This window comes from Eucyclogobius newberryi, unplaced genomic scaffold (genome assembly GCF_026437365.1).
Source record: "Eucyclogobius newberryi isolate DKJ021-1_F unplaced genomic scaffold, fEucNew1.0.hap1 SCAF_18, whole genome shotgun sequence".
NCBI lineage: Eukaryota > Metazoa > Chordata > Actinopteri > Gobiiformes > Gobiidae > Eucyclogobius > Eucyclogobius newberryi.
Window position 1 is genome coordinate 15,699,307 of NW_027315812.1, and position 25,649 is coordinate 15,724,955.

Below are 25,649 nucleotides of genomic sequence, written 5' to 3' on the forward strand. Positions count from 1 at the left end.
TTCTGAACACATCACTCCTGAAGGGGTCAGTTGAGCAGGGAAAAAACTTTCATTGAGTTGACAAGGGCCATGTTGGTTTTGGTAATTTTTAAAAAGGGCCTGCACCCCATTTTGAGCGAAGAACATGCTTCAGAATGATTTGATAACCCATCCGTCTCTCTGATGTTGCACCATGAGAGAAAGGACAGGAAAATAACTAGGATAGTCATGGCAATTCTTCCACACAGTTTTCATCCAAACACCTCTGATTGAATAAAATTGTCTCTTCTTTGGAGTTGTTCCTTTAATATTCAAATCAATCAAACTAAATTCCTTTTAAAATGTTTAGATGATTAACGTTGCCATCAAGATGAATTATCATTGTGAGTTCATAAACTCTTCAGCATTAATCTTGTTAGGTTCCAGCTGATTCACTTGCAGTCCACACTAGTGGTAAACGGACCAGTCACATGGCCATTAGGGGACGCAGGCAGGACTGGAACCAATCACAGAATAGCATTATGGTTTGGGAGGAAGTCAAAACAACCCGAACTTATCGCCTATTTCAGGAGAAATACAGACTACAGTACTTTGTTTTTCAAAAACGTGCACTCAATGGCGCTTTGTACATTTGTGGATGAGAACGAGGATGTACTTTTCTGAACACTGGATTTAACACAATATTGTTCTGCTTCTTCCGCGGTTGTGGCGCTTCGACCAATCAGCGTGAAAGTATTTTTGGAACGTGCTGACGGCTTTTGGCGAGAGCCTGCCCAGATTGATTCATGTGAAGAACTCAATTCAGAACGAGACACAGATCAATCTGGCGTGATTAAAACACAATTGCAGATTCCAAAAGGAAAAAATGAGGAAAAAATATGGGACAAACTGAAGGAAGGTGGACTTAATGTTATACCTAATTACAAGGATGTCTCTGTGGTTCCCAGACATCACATACCAGGACTGATATTTTCTCATATTTTGCTTATACTTTTAAACCCATAAAGGCCACTAAGAAAATCATTTTTGTTTGCTTTGTATTCCCTTCTCTCTCTTCATCCTCCGTTATCTCGTTATTTTTTTTTGCCTGACTGTTTCTCTGTTTCTATTATCAGCCTGTGTAAAACCATCTGTCCTTGCCCCCCGGTGAATTGAATCACATTTGCTTCTGGATATTGTTGTCCCTTCTTGCCCTAAAGTACCTAAAGCAGACGCTCCTCTGTCACTCTTCGCCAGCACGTTTGCAATCATTCATGTGGAAGATTCAGTTTACATGAGACATTACGCATTTGTGTGGTGTTAGCACATCTAACCATGCATGTAACACGGTTAGCTCTTTGATTAGATTAGATGCGGATTGTAATGACCACTGGCTACAAATAACCCACCCACAGATGTACATTAAAGAAAAGTACAACACCTTCATGGACAAAGACAGCCACCTTGTAAGAACGTTGTGTGTGAGTCGCTCGTGATGGTTGGAGAGGCTGTTGATGTAGATTATTAGCCATCTTTCTGATAAAATATGACCTGTCGCCATAGCAACCACAACACAAAACACAATATCATATCTTTTGAATGGTAAAAAGTTCTTAAGCTGTAAGCCATTAGTGCTGAGATCTTGTATTTTGTGTAAATGTTGTCTAATACATAATTTACGCTTTCTGCTTTGCTGCTCTCAAGCCTGGACATATTGAAGCTTCTAGCAGGAGGGCTACTGGTGTGCAACCCAAATCCGAAGTGCTGCAAGCTTGGTTGAAAATTGTCTTGTGATATTATATTGATAGCCTACTTCTTAGACACACTAATATGTTTTTCTTAGAAGACCATTTCCCCACACCATTAAGAACTTACTGCAGAAAAACTCCCTTCTCATCATCTCTGAGCCATTCATCATCCAAGTCTATTACTATTGTTGCTAAAGCAGAATTCCTTAAGGGCCGAAATAACCAAGGAAAACGGACATTGTTCAGATTTATTGCTTGTAATTTCAAAGCTGAAGCCAAACACAGATTGCAAGTCTGCTTTTAAAAGTCCAGCATTTAGTGCCGGTTCACCTGATATATTGTACAACTAACTCTGGTCTTTTCATTAAGATTTCTTGTTGGCTGACATTCTTGATATATGTCCACGTCAGATTTATAGGCAAGATGCATTCTCTTTTATGACAACACTTAAACTAGTTTGATGGAGGCTGTTATAGTTTGGCCCTTCAGTTTTCCTCAGCAGTTTCATCTGTCAAATCAGGGCTCAAGGTGCCCAACAAAAGATAAGTAAGTTAAGTGCAAATGATTTGTTGTTGATGTGTTTAAACATAAGTACGTTTCACAGATCTGACCTGTTACTTGACCTGATTTTAACCGTGAAGGATTACAGGCAACGCAAAACATCTCCATGGAGACAAGAAGGAGGCAGACCTTCTGCCAGAAAAGTAAAAAAAAATATATAAACTGTCTGCCTGAATGAAAAATGCGCCTTGACCTTTATGCTATTTCACATAATATAATACCATTTTCAATATTATTTTGACGAAAAAGAAAACAGAAAAAAAAATTGTAAATGTGCGCCATCTTTGTCAAGAGCACAAATTGCCAAGTGTTGTTTGAAACCATTGTCACTATTACAGTCCTTGCACCCATAGAAGCAAGCAGATTATTGTTATGTTATGTTATGTTATTGGTTATGTCAGAAGTTATAAAAAGCCAAACTGAATTAATGCAGTGAAATATTGTTGTATATTTTGGTTGCTAAGGAGTCGTGGTGAAGACAAGAGTTCCATTTTATGCACAGGTTCATGCAGGAATACTCTGTAAAGATTAGAAAATATTGATCATATACAATTGGAGCATCATGTATCTGATTTATGAAATGCCACCTGAGAGTAATGACCACATTACCAACAGATTGTATCAGAAAGAATATGTACAGTGAATTAAGGGATAACTGTGACCTCACTGTAAAAAAACTGTCACGCATGGACACTTTTACATGACCCTATAGTCCACTGGAGCTTTTTTAATTTGAATTTTGATTAGACAGACCTCCACTCTAAAGTAAGTTGTTTCGTGCACAGTTATGCTTTATGGGTTTTAAGTATTTGACAGGGGACATTAACTCGCTGATTATAGGTATCGTATATGATCGTTTCATCAGTAAAATGACTTTTCCTCACATTACAAGGCATAAGAGGACCCACTGGCAATACCCTGACCCTCTAGAGATCACAACTAATATTTTCCTTCACGCTCTCTCACTCCCATTCCTCGACAATTCCACTTTCTCTCCATTAACTTCCCTCTTTTCCTATGTTATTCCGTACCTGAAGTCTGTAATTCCGAACTGAAAACCTTTAGGGACACATCAAAAAGCATGGTCCAGTAAATAACATATAGTATTTGTAACTGGAAGGATTCAGACAGCACAAACATCAAGGGCACCGCTCTGTTGCATACTGTATACTTCAGTTCTGGCCTTGAACATGGGATCTTTTAGTTTCAGCAGTAAATACCTTATTAATTGAATCTCAAAGTCATATTCTGCAGATAGTACGTGCCTAAATTATTAAGTTGTTGTTCCATTACTCACCTCCTGGGGAAGAAAATTGCATTTATTTAGCTGTTTTGGCTTTTAGATAATTTTGACCTTTGTTTTAAATCACTGTGAATGAAATGTGCATGTTACATTTTCTTTATTGTGTTTTAATTTGCCGTGAAAGTCAATATCTATTATTTTAACATTATAATAGATATTGGTTAATAGTCCATGCAACCCTATTTTTTCATTAAACATGTGTTGAGAATAACATTTGTGATCTGTCCACGTACACAAATATAACAGAAAAGTGAGGATGACATGTCACATTTAATCTCTGACAAGGTCTATATGTATTTTTTGATAAAGCAATCCTGTACTGGGCAATTTATTCTGATAGTGCCTTCCAGTGAATTCGAGTCAGCCCAGTACCCGTGTGCCAGTTAGCTAATGACTGCTAGCGTGCCACTGTGCCAGCCCTGGGTCAGTGGCCAGAGCACTCATTACTTTGGGATGTTTATACAGGGGAACTAGAGTGTATCAGCGGTCAAAACACAAAATAAGTACCTCAAATGCCAATAGTGGGACTACACTCCTCCTGTTTTTGTACGCATCCAAGTGAGTAGATCAAATTAATCCAGTTACTCAAATTACTATAATTAAGGAATTTGTTGTGGTTGATTGAAATATAATTTAGTGTTTTTCCTTTTACTGAGCTGTGGTAAGCTACTACTGTAGCCATAGCTACCCCTGGGGATAGACTGATGGCCAATCTCCTCCATTAAGATTGGCATACACTGTGCGATTTTGTAAAATTTTAAGTCGTTCCAAATTACTAAATTCACACTGTGATTAAATCTCATATGAGAAGATCCTGAGCTCTCGATGAACATGTATGTTTACCTGCTCACACTGTACAAGGGACACGAGACAGAGGATGCCTATGTGCAGCCCTGTAGAGACATCTGTGGTCCCAACATCTTCTCACTATGCAGTTTTGTTTTATCTCCTTAAACAACATTGAAACCCGTTTGCAAACCGTTAAAGTCAGAGGCTTCTGGCTTTCGTGTGTGCGATGATTTGTTCGGAAGCGGGTCAGAGGCACTTATGTTCACCTCTGTCTCTCTGGCTCCGCTCCAGCCTCTCAGAGCCGGGTTTACTGCCACCAGCAGCTGTATTTTACTGTATCCACACCGCTTTCACTCAACCTCAGCAGCACTCGAACCCTACGACTCACAACAAATATCAAACCTGTCTCAAATCCCTATGACCGTACGATCAGCAGTCGTACATTCATCCTGAGCAGGTGATTGCAGCTCGCAACCCCTGTACACTGCACGACACAGATGAACAGAGGAGCCCAAGTTAAAATTTGTGTCAATATCCGCTCAAAAATTGTGCAGTGTAAGCCCATACATATACTTATATGGATACCCCCAAGGTCAAAGTGGGAAACACTAACAAAGGTGGAAGAAAATGACCAAGCCAAGATCCTGTGGGTCTTCCAGATACAGACTGACAGAATGGTAATGGCAAACCAACCAGACATTGTGGTGGTGGATAAACATCAGAGGAAAGATGTTGTGGTTGACGTGGCAATACAAAGTGATGGCAACATCAGGAAAAAGGAAAGCTCAAAGAAGAGCTGGAGACGGCGTGGAAGGTGAAGGTGAAAGTGGTCCCAGTGGTCATCGGAGCACTCGGGGCAGTGACCACGAAACTGGAGGAGATGCTACAGCAGATAACATCAGAATCAGAATCAAAAAGGGTTTATTGCCATTGTCACTGAACAGAATTTGCAAACATAGGAACTTGTCTTGGTGATTTGGTGCAATATAAAACAATGAACAATAAATAAGTCAAAAAAAGAAATAATTTAAGTCTGCTATGGGATAAAAAAAAATAAATAAGCTATAAGATAAAAAATAAGAATAACAATAAAAATTAAAAATAGGCTAAATACATACACAAATTTACAGTTGAATTTACATATGTAGTGCAGAAAGCGACAATGTGTGTGTTAAAGAAGTGTCCAACGGCAGAGGGAAAGAAACTGTTCTCATGGCGGGAGGTTCTGGACCAAATGGACCGTAGCCTCAGGCACGTTGAGCTGGGAGAGCTTGTCCTGGAGCAGAGCAGGGAGGATGGTGTTGAATGCAGAGCTGAAGTCCACAAACAGGATCCTGGCATTGATTCCCGGTGAGTCCAGATGCTTCAAGATGAAGTGGAGTGCCAGGTTGATGGTGTCGTCCAGAGTTCTGTTGGCTCTGTAGGCAAACTGCAGGGGGTCCAGCAGGGGGGAGATGAAGGACTTGAGGTGGGGAAGAACCAGGCACTCAAATGACTTCATGACTACAGATGTCAATGCCACAGGCCTGTAGTCATTAAGTCCAGTGATCCGGAGCTTCTTGGGGACTGGCGATGTATGACTTGAAGCGGGCAAAAAGGTAACATCAGACATTTGAGTCCAGCAAAGTGCAGTGCCAGGAACAGCAAAGATACTTCGCAGAACCCACAAGCTCCCAGGCCTCTGGTAGACGACCCGAGTTATGATGGTAATTTTATGTACACATACATAGTGCACCTCAAACATTGTCTTTGTCACTCATTCCACCTCTGCATTCGCTTCCAATTAAGATTGATTTTCTCTTTGAGGACTGTCTGTTCTCCAGAGCACTGGAAACACCATCCCCACTGTTCCCAAACAGTGGAACAGACAAAAACAATCACATACCTGGAACACATAGGCTTTGATTGTGCCGCCTGTCAGGAGATATTGACTGTCTCAGCTCTGCGCTGACAGACCACTCACAATAGCTCTCTGTGTGAAACCTAATGTAGTGGAAGACTTGATGTGTCTGTGGAGTAAAAGTCAAGAATTGAATGTTGTGTGGATTTGTATTCTTACATCTGTCAAGGAGAGATATGCATGTGGGGTTGTGAAGTGGCGAGAATCTGAACTAGTACCAGTTGGGATTTTATTATTATTTTCATTCAGACGGGTTGATTTCACAAAGCTAGTGAAGAATGGTACTCGTGAAGGAAAGCACGTGTTGTTTGGCCATTGTATTAACGATGGTGAATTATTGTAAAATTGTAATTCAACACTAACACTAACATTTTATATTGTGACTTGTCTTAAGGTTCAGATTTTGGAGCATTATAACTTTATTATGATTACTTGGAGAACTGTTACTCAGAGGTTAAAATAGTTGATCTGTTAACCTGTAGGTTGTTGTTTTGACCTGTGTATATTTATGTCCGTGAATTTGGACATGTCAAAATCTGTTCACATTTGCCGAATAGATATATTCTCTGATTTCTTCGAGTTGTGTATATATTTCTGTATTATATAGTATCTAGTTCAGGCTGCTACAGTTTTCTAGCCTGAGGTCTGCTCAGAGTTCCGTTCCTGGGTGTTTGGCGGCAAGGTCAGCACGGATTGAGTGATGCAACGCTGCTGATCTGCTTTCCATTTTCCTCTTGGCTACTCAACGCTTTTACACTTCATCCATTCCGACAAGAGGAAATACAAAATAAATGTTTTTTTATGATTTAGAATACAAACTCTGGGTGGTAAAATATGCATTGCATTCAACTTTTTACTCGATAACTTCATCATATTGAATTGCCATTTTTAGAATTGGTGAGTGTCCAGGGGAAACATTTGGATCAAAAGTAAGCCCTCTCGGATTGATTTTTAGTGTGATAGGAGCTGACCTCCGCCTCCCTCGGGCCCGCTGTAAAGTTGTGCCAGGGGGCCAGCCTCTGTGACCCAAAACTGCTGCTCTAATGTTTTTTCTCTGATGACTAGCTCAATGTATTTGCCCTGGAAATGTGCTGAATGATGATTTGCTTTCATCGCTGCCCTATCATTTACTGCGCTGATCTATATATATATATATAGCTTCACAATAACCGTGTGTCACGCAATATTGACTTGTAATATTATATTCATTGTAATATTTATTCAACTCAATCGTGGGTGTTAGAGACAATTGCCACATAGGTCAATGACACTGACAATTACAGACTCACACATTTACTCTCATGTCTCATGAATACGATGTTAAAACAAACATGGCTCTTTCAATTAAATATTTCCATTTGAAAGATGTTGTAATGTTTACTTAGCAAGACTAGTACAGTATGCTTCAGCCAGAATCAAATCTTGCAAGTGTCATACTAACACTTTATTTTATCTCATTCATACTGTAAATGGAGATAGATCTTGCCATTTTTTACGACACGTATTGACACTTCTCATTACAATATTAACATTACACAGTTTACTTGATCTGCTTTCAGCTTTTATACTTTGTGTATACCCGTATTTTCCGGACTATAAGTCGCACCTTTTTTCACAGTTTTGGCTGGGGTGCAACTTATACTGATACTTATATACTTATACGCCGGAGCGACTTATATGTGATATTATTTGTTATTTTCACACTTGCAACCGCATTTCATACTCCATACTTCTCTATTATGCATTTTTTGGCTGGTGCAACTTATAGTATTCTTATTCTTAAAATACGATACTCAGTCTACAACAAAAATTAACATTGTAACCAAAAGGGTCAATGTTAATAACTGCACTACAACTTAAAAATAAATGTATGGACTATGTCGGTAGTTTGCACTATTTAGTAGAAAGGTGGGGAGAAATTATGCGCTTTAAGGACTTACATTGGACATTTTAGCAGGTCATGTCGTATGTGCTGCGGCTTAAACTACTCGACCAGCGGGCAGCACATTAACCAATTTTTCTTGTCTCTCGTCCTTCTCCTCTTTCCTCCTCTCCTCCTGCTCACCCTTGCTCCCTCTCCCCTCTGTCTCTGTCTCTCTCCTTCTCACAGATAAGTGTGATGAGCCCCTGGCCTCCTCACTGTCGCACACAGCCTTCACCAGCTCATCTGTGTTCTCCAATGGATATGCCCCGGGTTACGCCAAGCTCAACAGGAGAGGAGGTATACTCGCTCATACACCTTAACCATGAATAAAAGACAAGTAAAAGTACATGAGTGCACATATTTTATCGCCAATTTTTATCAATGACACAGTGGAAGGTAAATGCCTCAGCCCTCGTAGCCTGACACGCTTCATAGAGCCACACAGCTGCACTCAGAATGTTTTTTTGTTTTTTTTTCCTTCCATTGTTCAGTTCTCCTCGTTTACTTTCTACAATGTCATTATCTGCATGACTCGGAGGCAATGCCAGACAATTTCACCAATTTATGCTTATACAGTCAGTCACTCATACATTACAGTCGTATAGAGACGCGACAGCTGCGTTGACAATGAGTGCAAATAAAGGGATGAAAATTGACAGCGATTGATAAACTTGAATGACCTAAAAGGATATCTGCACACACATAAAAAGATGCACTTCATTTTGTCAGACTCAGAGAAAGTAATTCATTTGATAATATCTATTTTTATCTGGGAAAGGATGATTAAAGAAGATATTGATCACTACACAGCTGTCGCGATGATTTTTTGACTTTTTTTCCCTAGAGTTTACTCATCTACTTACATGTGCAATATATGAGTAAGCTAATATAATTGAAAAGTTGTTACTTTGTGCTCTTGTGTAATTAAATCAAAGCAGTCAAAGCAGAGCTACAGGATATACCGCTGCCCTGTGGCTTTTAGAAATACATAATTAAGTGTATTTTCTATTTTTTTCTGCAAATGGAGTGATTTGTTTGTATTTTTGTGTGGAATCTTTGTGTTTCTTTCGGCGTTCTGAACAGCGCCACTGACAATGACTAATAACGCAAATTCCCTAGAAGAAAATATACCTTATGGCTTATCAAATAGCATCCAATGTCTTCACATTCAAATGTCTACTTCTGACAGCCCTTGTCTCAGCAGGGATTTCAGCCACAGCAGTTGTAAATGCAAACTTCAACATTTCACTGTTTCTGAATTTAGCTCTGAATATTTTTGTCAAAACCCAAGTGCTCTGCTCTCCTTCCTCCATGCACCACTTGTCACTCTTGACTTGTAATTAGGAGCCAACATATTCTAGTGAGACCGGGTTTTCTGTCTCGTATCTGGATTCTGTGATACACTTGACACCTCATAAGACCGGAGCGACAGTGCAATGGTTAGAGGAACAACATGGTGACGAGTGTTTTAAATGTCACAAAAATAGTTACGCATGAATCATACCCATAGAAATACTGTCAGAGCAGATGCAGAAAGGGTTATGATAAGACACTCCTCTTAATGCCGTAATGACTGTGTTCTAGGGTTATCACCTGGTGAGCCACAGCACATGACAGGAGCAGGCTAAAATTGGATGTGTGGAGTATTCACAGAGATGTAAATGCTTTCGTTAGTGTTTCTCACTCACAGTATTTTTAATTAAGACAAGTTTATTATGAAATTTGCCTGTCTAAGTTTAACTGTTTTGGAACAGAATTCAGAGCCGCCTCAACTGTTCTTTGCAATATGAAGGCGCCGCGTCTATACTCCAAGCTTCTCCTGGGTGACTGAGCTCGTCACCTTATTTCTTCAAAAGGAACGTTGTGTGGAAGAGGCTCATTTTGTGCCTCTTACGTCTGGTATCTTGTAAAAGATTAATCTAGTTGACAAGATAAGCACAAACTACCGTGCAATGAAAAGTACACGTGGACAGGGGGCCGTAGCAATCTGATAATGGGAAACCTCTTGTACGTCTCAGTTTTAACAGCTAAGATTAAAGGTGCTTTAGATAAGTTTCCTGGTGAAGGCTTTGCCCCCTATCTGCATGGTGATGTTATCATGTTGCCTAAAATATTGCGCAATATAGCATTAAATCTACACATATTTTACAAGTTTTTGTTTTTTTCAGCAATATAAATCTATAATTCAATACATGTAAAATGGACAACTTTAATGCCATACCTGGACACATTCCGGCCAAAGCAAGTAAACCTTGTTTTTGTTGCAGCAACTGTACATTTTACATTTATTTTAATGTCACAGCCCCCACACTGTTTGAGCTTAAGGCAGACAAACCTTCACTTGTAAACATTGTCTGAGTGTTTGCTTCAGTGTCCTTGAGCACATACTGCACGCAAAGACAAAATAAAAACAAATGTCAGTTGTTTTTTTTAATTTATTATTAGGAGCCCCATTAGCTGCAGCGTGCTACCGCTATTCTTCCTGGAGTTGACAGCCTTAATTTCAGTGAAACATACCAGAGTACAGGCTGCTTCCAGACATGAGTGTGTTCTGACGAGCTAATCTACACCAATCGCCCTGTGCAATGGAACAGGGAAGGCAAAAAATCAGCTGTTATTGTGGATACTGACAGCTATTACAGGTCTAAGTTTGGCTTATGTGTGTATCCATGTGGCTTAGAGGTAATGTATTCATGTTACAGCATGGGGGTGTTGTGGGTGTAGCTGAGAGTCTATTGTCAACTGTCAATCGGTCCTTCATTTTAGAAATACTTTTGGAAATATTCATTAATTCATGTTGTTCCACAGATTTCTATTGGTTGGCTTGAAGTCCACGTAACATACTATGGGCCTTTGATAGTGTGTAATCTATTTACTAACTTATGAAGATATAACTAGGCTATAACTGAGAATTGTGGAAATGTTCACTATTTGCACATTTCCCTCAGAGCGCCCATTCCAGTAAGACTGCTGAGGGTTTGTATTTTGATTTCTCTTTGACAAAACTCAAGTTATATTTGATGTATCTCCAAAGTAAATATTAGATAATCTGTCAACTGCTGTGCATCGGCTATAAAACTCTTTTTCCACCAGTTCAAGCCAAGGTCACTTTGACACGTATCTCCATGTCCAAAGGCTATGGCCACTGCTTTAATTTTTAATCAAAGGCAGTGGGGTAACTTGCACATGATCTTGAAGTGCACATCACAGCCCAGTTTGTAGTTCATGCAGGAGTGATTGATGTGGAGCTCAGAACAACGAGGGATGGATGGAAACAAATAAATAAATGAAGCAATACCAAAAAAAGTCAAAAACTGTCCATAAAAGATCAGCGATGCCACTATTGTGAGTTGTACTACTAAAGGCATGAATAAAGGTTATATTTCTATAGATGCCCTGTTTTTCTGGGGGCTACCTGCTTGTGAAGGATGAAACCACATAGCCACGTTACAGGTCAAATCTTTGGAGAGATGAACCGACTCACACTAAGAATTTTTGGCGTTTTTCAAGGTATTGTTGATCAATAAAAAAATCTAATCGTGGCCCCACCACCAGAAACGTTACGTAGTGCGCTTGTAGCAGTGCAAATGTCAGCTTTGAAAAAATGAACCTTGAAACTTCACCTTGGTGTCCTCACATTTTGGCAGAAATTTCATTTATAATCTTCAGAATCAGAAAAGGTTTTTTGCCATTGCCAATGAACAAAATTCACAAACATAGAAACTTTCTTTAGTGATTCGGTGAAACATAAAACAATGAACATAATAAAACAACATGTAAAAAAACAAAAAGGGCATGCATTAGAGAAAAAAAAAATTAAATCTACTATAGGATAAAAGTAAAAATAGGCTTACTATGTACACAAAATGTACAGTTAAATTCAGAGATGTAGTGCAGAAAGTGCAGTGAGTCATTGATTAAATTATGGTTAAAGTGACAGTGTTTAGGAACTGTTCATTACAACAAAAGAGGGAAAGAAACTGTTCTTGTGGCGGGACGTTCTAGTCCGGATGGACCGTAGCCTCCTGCCTGAGGGGAGTGGCTCGAATAGTCCGTGTCCAGGGTGAGAAGGGATCCGACCTGCTGTGATCCAATCTGCACGTCCCAGAGTCCTGGAGACGTACAGGTCCTGCACATGTCCTGGTTTGGGAGGACCACAGAACACACTGGAGGGACTATGTCTCTCGGGCGTCCTTCGCCCGGAGGACTTGGAGGAAGAGGTCCATGCTTAGACTGCTGCCCCCGCGACCCGCCCCGGATAAGCAGAAGAAGATGGATGGATGGATAAACTGGGTGGAAACTCCTGAATTAGGACCTTGTATCCATTTCTCACTTGAAAGCACTGCAGTTGTGAAGTCTAACTAGTATAAAATACTTTTTATGAGTGCTGCCTGGTGGTGGAGTGGTTAAGGCGCCAGCACACATGCCAGGCTCCACGTGCAGCTGGCCACAGTGTCGTGAGGAGACAATTTTTTTGAACATCGTCAACAACAAGTTTGATTTCTAAATCATAATAAGCAGCTGCAGTTGTGTTGTATGCATCTCATTATTTCCATTGAAAATTAACACATACATTCCTTAGATTGACTCTGAATTCCTTCACCAAAAATGTGTCAGAGAATAATGTTGGCGTCGAACAAATCGTTCTACCTGGAGAGAACAATGAATATCTTTTGTAGTGAAAGTGCGTGTGTGTGTGTGTGTGTGTCTGTATGTGTGTGTGTGTGTGTGTGTGTGTGTGTCTGTGTGTGTCTGTGTGTGTCTGTGAGTGTGAATCCCCAGCGGGCAGACACATGTGCTTCTGTACCACGCCAATGTGGCCAAGCATGAGATTGGGCAACTAATCACAAACACGTGGCCACTGATCCTTATATTCCATTTTCTTGTCTCCGCCCTCTCCTTTTCCATCCGCTCCTGTCTGCTCTCAGCGCACCTTCCATCACATTCTTTTCTCCTGGCTTCTTCTCTTCTCTGTCTCATTTTGTATTTCTATTTTCTACAGTAACATCCGCAAACCCATACTCCATTTTCTCAGTCCGTCCTCCCTTTTCTTTCACCGCAGACCTCATTATGTATTTTTCTTCACTCTTGTATCCATGATGCATACTCTCCTGAGTTTTTCCCAAAGTTTTTGAAAATGCGCTTTCATTCAAGTCCACAGCACCCGGAGCCTTGCCAGGTTTCTCCCGTCTCTTCTAAGTCGTCATGGAAAGTTGTTGTTGTGTTCATTGCCATCGCAGTCATCCATCGATAACGGCGGACTGCTGCTAATTAAATTACTCTGTCTCCATCGGCTCTTGTTGCCTCATGACAGAAAGATGAAGCGCTGGCAGAGGGCTAACCAGCTGTTTTTGTGCCGCATCTCTTTTCCGGCATATTTGCGTCTTCATTTATTAAGATTCTTTGTGTTAATGTTGTGTTTGGATGAGAAACAACTAACATATGCGGAATATATTTGGCGAAATTCATAATAGCTAGTCGTCACTTCACACATTCCTTCAGTCGCATCTATTAGATCTAGGGTCTTAATAAGCTCACACAAAATCCACTTGAGCATATCTTTCTACTTGCTTCGTGCCTTTTTACTTCCATGGTAGCAGCTTTCAAAAGTGGGAGTCACAGCCTTGACAACGTGACTGAGGAATGCTAGAAACAATTAGAGACAGCAGAACAAACAGCTTTATTTTCTTCACATGGAGCTTTCAAGTGAGATTTACCCTTGTCTGAGGTCATGTATTTTTCAGTTTGAAGGTGGAATAAAGATGCCTGTTGTGTGATATACAGAAGATACATATAGTTGTACAGACTGCATTAGCTGACAGTGGTTTTATCTATAATTCCCCAACATGCATTTCTGTTTTGTTTCCATTATATCTTCTTGTCTTCATTGCTACATACCACCTTATCTCTTACTTCTTTTGCACAATCCTAACTCCCAAGTTACAGTAGTAGTATTGCATGTACACTGTGTGTTGATAAAGTCATTTTTCTCCAAAGCTGCGTGTCCACACTACCAAACAGCGTCCTTCCAAAACATTCTTCATTTTGTGGAAAATGAAAGAGGTGCAAGCCAGAGAGTGGACCTCTAGGCTGGATAAAGAAGTCCATAATATGTTGTGCAGCCAAAAATTGTATTGAAAGGCAAACCAGTAAATCTGAGGGCTCCAAACTTTTTTTACTTGAATATGTGTCAATATGCTTGCAGCTTTAACAACAGTTTTATTCCATGCAATATTCCATACAGTGACTTGTTCAACAAGTCTTGATATCCCACCTGCCTCATCTGTTGCTTGGTCATCACTGTTATTTCCTCAATACAGTTGATATTTACTGATCACTGCAGACCATAAATAAACCACAAGAGCTGCAGTTTTGAAAATACGATCACCCAATTTTCCCAATTTGGTCCTAAGCCAAATGAACTGACTTATATAAATTCAGGACATGATATTCTACTTACTCTTACAAACTGTATATCTTACCACATAAAAACATCCTTCCTTGATCTTTAAAGGTACACTAAGTAACTTTTCTGGTTTGTCTCATGGAGATGTAATTGCTTTGCCTGGATTTTTTTGTATGGCACTGGATGGCAAACGTCTCCATCCTGCATCTATTTGATTACAGATGAATGTATTATTGCTAAAACTTACATTGAACTAAGCAGATGGTGTCCACCAGAAACGTTACACTGTACCACTCTTTCCCTAATTATCTTGATTATTGTATTTTCTTTACCCTTTCCTTCTCAAACTGTTTCTTTTCCACTCCAAACCTGAAGGAGTTCGTACTTATCAGTAAAGTGCATTTGTCTTAGTCGTTGCCTGTGCAGTGGAGCTCCTCATTGTAGCAGCGGCAGTGCCACTGTGCTGGGTTATCTGGGTCATCTTCTGTAGCGCTCATCGGCCTCAGACTTGGAGCGAGTCCCAAACATTGTTGTTTTCTTTGGCGTCTTGCTCACTTTTCTCAGAAGCCATCCTGCTGTGTGTTTGTAGTGCAGACCTTTAAAGGGCACTGGGACAATTTCACCAAAAGTAGTATTTGTGTAGCTCATTATTGTGCTTTCTGACAGCCTTTTCTGGTAAGATGTCTGTCTGAGGCAAGATTATAACTCTACTGTGAGTTATAATAATATAATAATCTACTCTTTTCTATGGATAAAGTTATCCCGCTAGTTTAAAAACTCTAAAAACTCTTTGTATTTATTGAATTTGGGTGAATTATCTCAAATTAATTTTAATCTCAAAATTTAGAGATATTACTATCATAAGGGGGAACACTTTTATACTGTGAAGAAGTATTGTTCAATATATTGGACAAATATTTTTTCTACTGATTTCAAATGAAAACAAGAAGAGCAATGGTTGTGTAAACTAAGAATGCATCCTTACTGAAGAGTGAAGCAAGCTCTGTCCACAGTCCTGTGAGGCTGCAGGCTGCCTACATTCAAGCTCCCAAAGACCTAATCCCAGACCTGGAGGCTGCACTCTTATGAACCGCACTGAGCCACACTCAGACACACCTTCTTTGACGGGCAAAGGTAGGCAGCAGAGGACTGGGGCTCCACTAGGAACCACTGACACCGGAAATGGACACCACTGACCAACTGCATGACAGATATTTAATAAGAATAGCTGTTACCGGCTCCACCACGAGCGGCACGCACCACCACGAGCGGCACGCACCGCCACGAGCCGCACGCGGCACCGCTTCTCCTCCGCTGCACCGGCATTTCCACGCCCGAACACCGGCTCCACCACGAGCGGCACGCACCACCACGAGCGGCACGCACCGCCACGAGCCGCACGCGGCACCGCTTCTCCTCCGCTGCACCGGAGTTTCCACGCCCGAACACCGGCTCCGCGCTACCGCACCCGCCGCCCCGGAGGTCTGTACCTGGGCGAAGGTGTGGCCCCAGCCCGCCACAGGAGCAGACACGGAGAGCGGGGCACCGGCTCCACCCGGAGAAAAGCAGCCCCATACAACCAAGGTACAGCCCCGTTTCTCTGCTTTCCCCGCTCCACAGACGGGGGCGATCTGGTCACAAAACTGGACTCAAATGCGTCTTGATTGGGCTAGAGCAACGCCGGTGTCTGGTATGTGGACTGCCGCTTCTGTCCCAACGTCTTTGTTTTGTTAGTCGTTTCCATTGTTTTGTTTTGTTCGCGTCTCTGTGTTGTCTTCTGTCTACATCCCTGTTCCTTAACTTCATCGGACATTACTGCACCGTCCATCGCTCATCTCCTCCCTCACTCCTGGACTATCTACTGCCCTAGCCGCCAGCTAACAGCTGGCTTAACACCTGCTGAGGTCCGTCATGGTATCGCGGGGCCTCCCTGCCGTGCAGACAAGGTCTGGGGCAACCAAGGCCACTCACTCCACCAGCTTCAACACCCGGTCCACTGCTGCTTTTTCACAACTCTCTGCCCACCAGCTTCTAGTTAACCAGCTTCTAGCCACCGCCAACATACTAACTGGATTACTCTCATCTGCTGCTACGTTCCATCTCCTCCTCGGACTATCACTCCCGCGCCTCCAGGCCACCGCTCCACCAACTTCTCGCCTACTCACCTACACCGCTGCTGACCTTCACCTCCTCAACCATAACCACCGTCTCCCAGCTGCTGCCGCCTCTGCAGCTAGCTCAGCTGGGATCCTTCGCCGGCCCCGCTACATCCACCGGGGCTCTGGTCTCTCCCATAACCAACACTCCAACGACGGCTCACCTATCCCCTCACTCTGGACTAGTTCCCCCCCCCCCCCCCCCCCCCCCCCCCCCCCCCCCCCCGCGCCCCCATCCATCTCCGCGCCCCCATCCATCTCCCTTGCACTGCTGAACTGCCGCTCCCTCTCCAACAAATCACCTCTTATATCTGAACTGCTACTGGACAATAACATTGACCTGCTTCTCCTCTGTGAAACATGGCAACAGCCCCTGGACTTCTATGCTCTCAACCAAGCCACTCCCTCCAACTACACTTACACTGCCAAACCCCGCCTCTCCGGGCGTGGGGGAGGTCTTGCTGTTATTCATAAAAAATCTACATCCATCACTGAACTGAACCTCAACCTTCCATCCATCTCATCATTTGAATACCTCGCCTTCTCCCTCCCCAACTCTATCACCGCTATCCTGATCTATCGTCCCCCAAAGCCCCACCCCTCTTTCCTCACTGAATTGTCTGAACTCCTCACCATCGCATCCTCTCTCTCTGCCCGCCTCCTACTCACTGGTGACTTCAACATCCACATTGACTGCCCCAACGCCCCACTGACATCCGACTTCCTCTCTCTCCTGGACTGCTTCCATCTCACCCAACACATTGACTTCCCCACCCATACCAAAGGCCACACTCTGGACTTAGTCTGTTCCTCTCTCCTACCCATATCTAAGCCCCACCCCCTCCCCTTCCCTCTCTCTGATCATCTCTGCATCCTTTTTTCCACCCCCCTACCCTCGCCCCACAACCCCAAAAAACGCACCATCACCTACCGCAATATCAAGTCAGTCAACCCCCTCACGCTCTCCCAGCTCATATCCTCTGCTTTCCCCCCTGACTCCCCCCCCTCTTCCCCCGACGACTATGCTGTCATGCTCAACACCACCCTCTCCGACTCCCTTGACTCCCTAGCCCCCTGGAAAACCTCCTCCGTCTCATACATCAACCCCGCCCCCTGGTACACCCCTGAACTCCGCACCATGAAGCAGACTGGCCGCCAACTCGAACGACTCCTCAAAAGAACCCGCCTCACCGTCCACGCCGAAGCTTTCAAATTACACATCTCCTCCTACCGTGACGCTCTCCAAGCCGCCAAATCTGCCCACCTCTCCACCCTCATCAACAGCTCCCACCGGAGCCCTCGCACCCTGTTCTCCACCGTCAACAAGCTGCTCCAGCCACCGGACATCACTCCACCCTCCTCCCCTGACCTCTGCAACTCTTTCCTCCTTGCCTTCAATGACAAAATTTCCAAAATCAACAGCTCCATGACTGCCGTCTCCATTAACTCCATCCTCAAAAAACCCACCCTAGACTCCGCCAACCTCTCCAACTACCGCCCCATCTCCAACCTGCCGTTCCTCTCAAAAACGCTGGAACGCATCATCGCCGCCCAACTTCACACCCACCTCCAGTCAAACAACCTCTATGAACCCCTCCAATCTGGCTTCCGCCCACTTCACAGCACTGAAACAGCCCTGGTCAAAGTACTCAACGATCTCCTCACCTCTGCAGACTCCGGGGCCCTCAACATCCTGTTACTACTAGACCTCAGCGCAGCCTTTGACACTATAAACCATTCCATCCTCCTACAAAGGCTGCGCCAACTGGGTGTTGAGGGCTCTGCACTTGACTGGCTCACATCCTACCTCACCAACAGGCAAGAGTTCATTTCCCTCTCCGGTCACTCATCCCCCCTCTCCCCAGTAACGCAGGGGGTCCCCCAGGGCCCAGTCCTCGGCCCCCTCCTCTTCATCTGCTACATCTTCCCCCTTGGTTACATCCTCCGCCAACTCAACCTGGACTTTCACTGCTACGCTGACGACACCCAGATATACCTCACCACCAAATCCACCCAAAACCCTCCCCTCAGCCACATCGAAACCTGCATCTCTACAATAAAATCATGGCTCACTCTCAACTTCCTCAAACTGAACAGTGACAAAACAGAGCTCCTCCTCATTGGCACCAAATCCACTCTCAATAAAACTGGTCCCTTTTCACTCAGCATCGACACCTCGACCATCACCCCCTCTACCCTGGTACGCAATCTCGGTGTCATCATGGACCCCACCCTCTCCTTCACTCCCCATGTCAGCCACATCGTCAAGACCTCATACTTCCACCTCCGCCGCATCGCCAAAATCCGACACTGCCTCACCCTCCCCGCTGCTGAATCCCTCATCCATGCCTTCATCTCCTCCCGCCTCGACTACTGCAACTCCCTCCTCACTGGCATCTCCTCCCATTCCCTCCATAGACTCCAAATGGTCCAAAACTCCGCTGCCCGCCTCCTCACCCACACCCGGTCCCGTGATCACATCACTCCCGTTCTCCGCTCTCTCCATTGGCTCCCCATCAAGCAGCGCATAAACTTTAAAATACTCCTCCTCACCTTCAAAGCTCTTCACCACCTTGCCCCCCCTACCTGTCTGACCTCCTCATCCCCCACCGCCCCTCCCGAGCTCTCCGATCCTCCTCCTCTCTCACCCTGACTGCACCAACATCCCGACTCAAAACTTTTGGCGACAGAGCATTCTCCCGAACAGCACCCCGACTCTGAAACTCCCTCCCCCAACCTGTCCGCCACTCTCCCTCACTCACAACATTCAAATCCCGCCTAAAAACATACCTCTTCACCCAAGCCTATGACCTCCCCTACCCCTAGCCTCCTCTACCCCATTGCCTACTCTTCTACCCCCTGTTACATCCCCATCTTTTTCTCTCTACTTCTTCTGTCTTGTTCATTTTATCTGTATATTAATGTGTATTGTACGTGTTGTCCCCCCTGTCTGTAAATACCCCCCCCCCCTTTTTTTATATATGTTCAGCGTCTTTGGGTCTCTGAAAAGCGCTATATAAATAAAAGTTATTATTATTATTATTAATGATAAACTAGTAAAAGTAAAATCCTATTACTGTTGATTATATCATCTAAAAGCTACCAGATTACAGGAGAGGTCTGATTTGTGCTCAAGACCCGGCGCCTACATTATAGAGGTGCATTACTTCAGACTTCTAAAATGTCTGAAGTAATGCACCTGTATAGGCATGTGCCCCAGTATAGCTGAAGGTCTGATGATCCCTGATACCCCCTCTTTAAGGAACTACTCTATTTGACTTGAACCTTGGCTTCTACTTGTCTGTATTTTGTAGTGAGTTACACTTGGACTAGATTTCAGATTAAACTTTCAAGATGAGGACTGCAACTGTCTAAACAACATTAAAAAGTACAGCAGCAATGTAACAGACATTTCTTCTTATAAGGTCTAGTAGATCTGTCTAATGGGGCTTCAGCAGATAATTATATATTCATTCATTGACAAATTGTGAGTCACTACTGCTCATGGCCACGTTTTCAGTTCAAGACTTCCTTGACTTACTTTGACTGAGATGTTTATAAATGTGTGATTTTTTAAAATAGTGTTCAAACTAATGTAAAAAATGACAAACCTAAATTAATGGCTAAGTGCCCTGGCATACTTCTTTTTGATTTATTAGTCACACTCTGGTGATTAGAATCAAAACAGAAACTTAAGACTATTGCATTATTTACAAGGATTTAGTCAAATACATTATAGACATTTCCTTTCTTTCCTTTCTAACTAAATATATTTGTTATGAAAACAGAAATGGCAGAGGACATTTTAAAGTTCCTCTCTTATTGCTTTGCCTGTAATGTACTCAGTATGGAATTGAACTTTTGTAGCTTGCAGTTATCTTCAGTTTGCAGGTGTTTTTATTGCCAAACATGTTAGGCAAAGTAATCACATTTCAATGAAGAGAAGCAGGTGACAAACCCTCAACCACAAAGTGTTCCTTTAAATAATTTCTTTCACTGCAGTATGCATTAGAGTTTGAGCACACAACATACGGCACCTCATTTCCACCTGTTCCTTTTACACATCTCTCTTTTTCTTTTTCTATTTCTTGCATCTCTCGTTTTCCTCGAGGTATTTCTTTTGACCTTCCCTGCTCTCCACTCGTGCCCTGTCCTCCCGCCGCTGCCGTCTTCTCCCTGAACATCTGCGTGTGTGACAGCCCGGAGAGCCACTGAGACCAGTGGCAGTCCCCCCGGCTCTCTCTCCTCCTCTTCTCCTTCCCCTCTATCTATTCAGCAGCCGACACCTTACCTCTCCCCTCGCAGCTTTTGTGTTCTCTCCACACTTTATACAGCCAGCTTCAACTGGGCATATTATGCAAAATCAACTTGAATGAGCCTTTAGCCTTATTATAATGGTGCTTACTAATCAGCATGCTCAAAGTTGGGTTGTATTGATTCATACATGTTGGAGGAATCCAGAATTGGCCTGAATTCAAGGCTTAAGGGCTCAGAAGATTCCTGTTTTCACCTTCCCCCTATCCCAGCTCACATCACTGCACTATGCTGCAGTGTTAAAGAAGAACAAAAAGACTAAGAGTAACACATGTAGGGTTCTAAAAAGACACAGCCACACAAAAAAAAAAAAATCCGCTGCTTGTTATGGCTTGTTATTGTGAAATCCCCCCATCAGTTCTGCAGTTTTGAACAGGAAGTCAAAGGTCCCATTTCTATTACGCTGTTTTAGTTCAATATTAGTAAAGGATCTGTACCATGACCTGGATAAGCCCTAGATAGTGGTCACTCTGCAGTACTTCAGCTTGGCCTAATAAGAATTCTCCCAAACAGCGCGTTGACTTTCATGAAAGCCTATTCTATTTGAACAAAATTAACTTTCTTGAAATTTTGAAATCACCTTAAAGTTTATCTAACCTATGCATTCTTTAACCTGCATTCTCTCCCATCAGATTTCACCTGCTATTCCTGATATCTCGGCTTGACCCTTGTCAAAGCCCTCATCCTCCCCTTCACCTCTCATCTGTTCTTCCTTTGGTCCATGACAGCGTATGCTCATCTCACAATGGCTGCTTTTACTTGTGTTTGAAGGTCCCTTGTTCTATGACCCCTAACACTAACCACTCTTTGGCTAATAGCTTTCTTTCGCCTTGATTTTTTGCCAAGCGCTACTGCCTGCCATCACTTCTCTGATCTTTTGAACTATAGTCGTCTATGTGCTCTTTAATCTATGAGTCTATCTTTATTCCCATCTGTCCTGTGTTCCGACCCCCTAACCTGAACATGCCGCCTTTTCACTTTGCTTTCTTTTAACTCCTCTGACATCACACATCAGCTCGCTTTAAATGGCATAAAACTTTAACTGACACTTTTATTCTTTATTGCAACAAGCCTGGCTCATTTGGAATCGGCAGAAATGGTAAAGATATTAAATCCGTACCATCTGTTAGTGCTTTGAATGGGCCCTTATGGCACTGTACAATCTGCAATGTATGTTTGTTAGCCAATTAGAGCATGTAAGCCTGCACGGACAAAGGTCAAAGATGCACTAGGTTTCATGAAAAGGATGTCATTATCCTCCTACAGATGAATGTTCTGCTTTTCGATACATGGGATTACACAGCTTCTGCCATATGGTAACATTAGGACTAGACATTATCCCTTTGTGTTAAAAGTCTCTGTGCACTGATCCAGCTTTTCAGTTGTGATACTTTGGTGTTCACTGTCTTTTAATGCTAGCTATTGATCAATACAAGGCAGTGTAGATATTCCATTCCTTGTCTGTAATTCCTTAGTTGTCCAGGGAGGTTCAAGAAAGAACTGAAGAAGCTGCTTAAATGAGGGGTGCAACAGATTCACTCTAAAAACTTTGTCCAGTTGACAGAAACTTATTTTGCTGTATATTCTTTTACATGTAACTCAAATCACTTGTTATAAGTAATACGTTAGACTGACCAACAAAAGCAAGGTAGAACGTTTGTCTTGTTTGTCCTAGTGGTAAAAGTGGACAAGTTATGGACAATTCAGATTTTGTTGTAAATATTTAAAAGAAGTATTTTTAGCATTGAGTTGAAGATGATTACTTGTTTAAAGGTGCAGTATTTAACTTCTCTGGAGCCGGGTCGACCACTTTCTTTTCTCTATGAATGTTTCACAATATGGCATGAAACTTATCAATCTCCATGGAGACAAACACGTGTCGCCATCAGGTCAAGATACAGGTCAAATTGTCTTAATGCCAATCATTACTGGCAAAAAAATTACATCTTCTTTAGAGACAAGTCAGTGTTGGAGCCTCCACCAGAAAAGTGACATAGTGCATATTTAATTGGCTGAAACGATGTAGTGTCATGTAATTGTCAAACCACGACCTTTCAGTTAAAATAATGACTATAATGCCACTTGAGCCGCTATTGGCTTCTTGCACTAACCAAAGTTACTAAAGGCCAGGCCATTTCAACATTGCACTATCCCTTCCTTATTAATGTTCATTTTTTTGTCATTTTACCATTACTATAATTTGGCAAATGCACGCTGCTGCACGTTGTCTCCGTAGACGTTACAAACTCTACAATAACTGCCTGTCACACTGTTTGAGAAAAGGTCAAATTGCTCTTTCTGGGTTTTTTGGTCTTTATTATAGACCTCAGTATCACCCATAACTTTTCCAATCTTCCCTTTCTGCTGTGTATCATTTGGGCCCACCTGCAGTCTCCCCACACTTGATGGACCCTGGTCGCCATGGTGAACGAATTCACTCTGCCCCTCCTTCTCCACTTTCCTTTCAGCCCTGAATCTGTGCGATCATCGATCTCACTTTTACCATAACTCCATCTCTGCTGCTCTCCTGTCCCACTCTCACATCAGCATACCTTCTCCTCCACAACGCACTCATTAAACAACTTTTTCTTCTCACCTCATCTATCACCACTGGATTTTTCAGTTTCTGCACATCTGAGGGCAACGCCTTCAAGCACCCTGCCATGGTACCTATTTTTCATTCTTTTAAAATTTGGTATTGGTAAACTTAAACATTTACAGACACTAAAACTTATACTTTAAATATCAACTCATTTGAATACATTATAGCTTTCAACTTGACATCAATTCTGACAAATGAACCAATTATTTGAACTGGGCAAAGTACTGTTATTTACATGTGGTAAAAGTTGTGTTTTCAACTGGAAAGTGCATAGACTCTTTGGTGATTTGATTTTGATTTAATTTCCAAGATTAATTTAGTTTTTATTTTGTGACATTGACTTATGTGGAATTTAACGGTCACTTTGCTTGAGATGTTCCACAATATGGCCTAAAACATTACTATCTCCATGGAGACAAGCAAAGGACAACACCAGGCCAAGCTACAGGGTAGGGGTCTTATTTATAAAACTTTAGTTGGAATTCTTACTAAAAGTATACGTGTGAACAAAAGACAAAACGTCTCTTTCCTCATCTCTCAGCACAGATCTAACTCTTCCTCATCTCTGAAAGCCAGATTTCTGCTCATTTCTGTCTTTTTATAGATCACAAACTAACATGGAAAGCTTCATAAGTAACATTCTTGTACACACGCTTTATAAATGAGACCTTTGATCCATGGAGAGCTGCTTACAGTAAGAATGCAAGATTTGTAGCAATAAAAACGATCTAATTGAATAACTGTTTAGTAGATATGTTTAATGCCATAATAAATGCCATATTAAACAACATTTCCATGAAGACCAGCAGGTGGCAGACCTCCCTTGACCCTAAATCTTTTACATCTTTTTACTTTAGTCAGTCTCATTACATCTTTCAGGCCTGTGCAGACTCAACCGCAGCACCAACTCTTCATACTCCACCATAATTCTGTGATCGTCTTCAAATAGTCAAATGTGTATTGCCAGTGCCCATTAAACACTAATCTTTATATTCAGTTTCCTTCTGGTTTACTCATCACTGCCGCCTCCCTAACGCTAGATTCCCTTCCCCTGCTTTTCTCCCCTTTTCTGTTTGATAGTGTTTTATCCCCCAAGGGAAAGGCTTTGCTGCTTTTTGAGGTATTGACGTTTGCACTGATACGGCGCTGGTTATCTGTCAAGGCTGGGGCTAGAGTGTAATGGCTCTGTAATTGGATAAGATATAGGATTTTTGTCATGGCAGCCGGAGGAGGCGGGGCTTCAAAAAAACCATCCATCTTGAACATTCTCAGTTTTATCAAGTATCATTTCTCAGCGCTTGACGGTCTAGTTGTACTGTCTTACGATATCTACCGGTCCTACACTGTGTTCCTGTTCTTGTCTCCCTGTCATTTTCGGATCAGTCGCTCTCCTGCCATCACTTTTCTTATCTGTATTTGTGTCCTTTAAGAAAAAAAACATTACAAAGAATCAAAGAGCGGCTGTTACATGAGTCCATCCGCCACCCACTTCTCCTGATAATGACTCCTCTGGTCCTGTCACCAGTCTTTTGAATCTGATCTCGGCTGTACATGGTATGCTAATGTGCCATTTCATGCTCTGTTTTAGTGGTTTTCTCTGTATCCCTTTCAAGTTATAACATGGCTGGCTTCTGATCTAATTTGACACGGTGCCGTCAGTGTCTTCAGTCAAGGAAAAGTAGTTATAAAATCTGAAGTAGCAGTAGATTTCTCTTTCAATTTATCCTATACAAAAGTACAATGGCTTGACACATCCCATGTTGATTGTCAAAACAACATATGATATTTAGACTATATTATCATTATTACTACTACTAATAAAAGTGCACAATCCAACGGTTCTGCAATAAATGTACTCATATCTGTGGAGATGGTATACCTTTGCTTGGAATGATCCACAGTGTGATATTAAATGAATCCGTCTTGCATTTATTTTATTGCAAACATCTTGAAAAACATGCATTCTTACAGTGAGCGAAGTCCTTGTA

General features: G+C 42.3%; 1 protein-coding gene across 2 annotated transcripts in view; it reads left to right on the forward strand.

The window, feature by feature from the left end:
- cntnap2a (contactin associated protein 2a) overlaps nucleotides 1–25,649 on the forward strand; it is a 315,624-nt gene that overhangs the window by 112,482 nt on the left and 177,493 nt on the right. For both annotated transcript variants that reach the window (XM_072450653.1, XM_072450654.1), the window contains exon 2: nucleotides 8,370–8,480. In XM_072450653.1, the coding sequence (XP_072306754.1) occupies nucleotides 8,370–8,480 (111 nt within the window). The remainder of the gene's footprint in view (nucleotides 1–8,369; nucleotides 8,481–25,649) is intronic.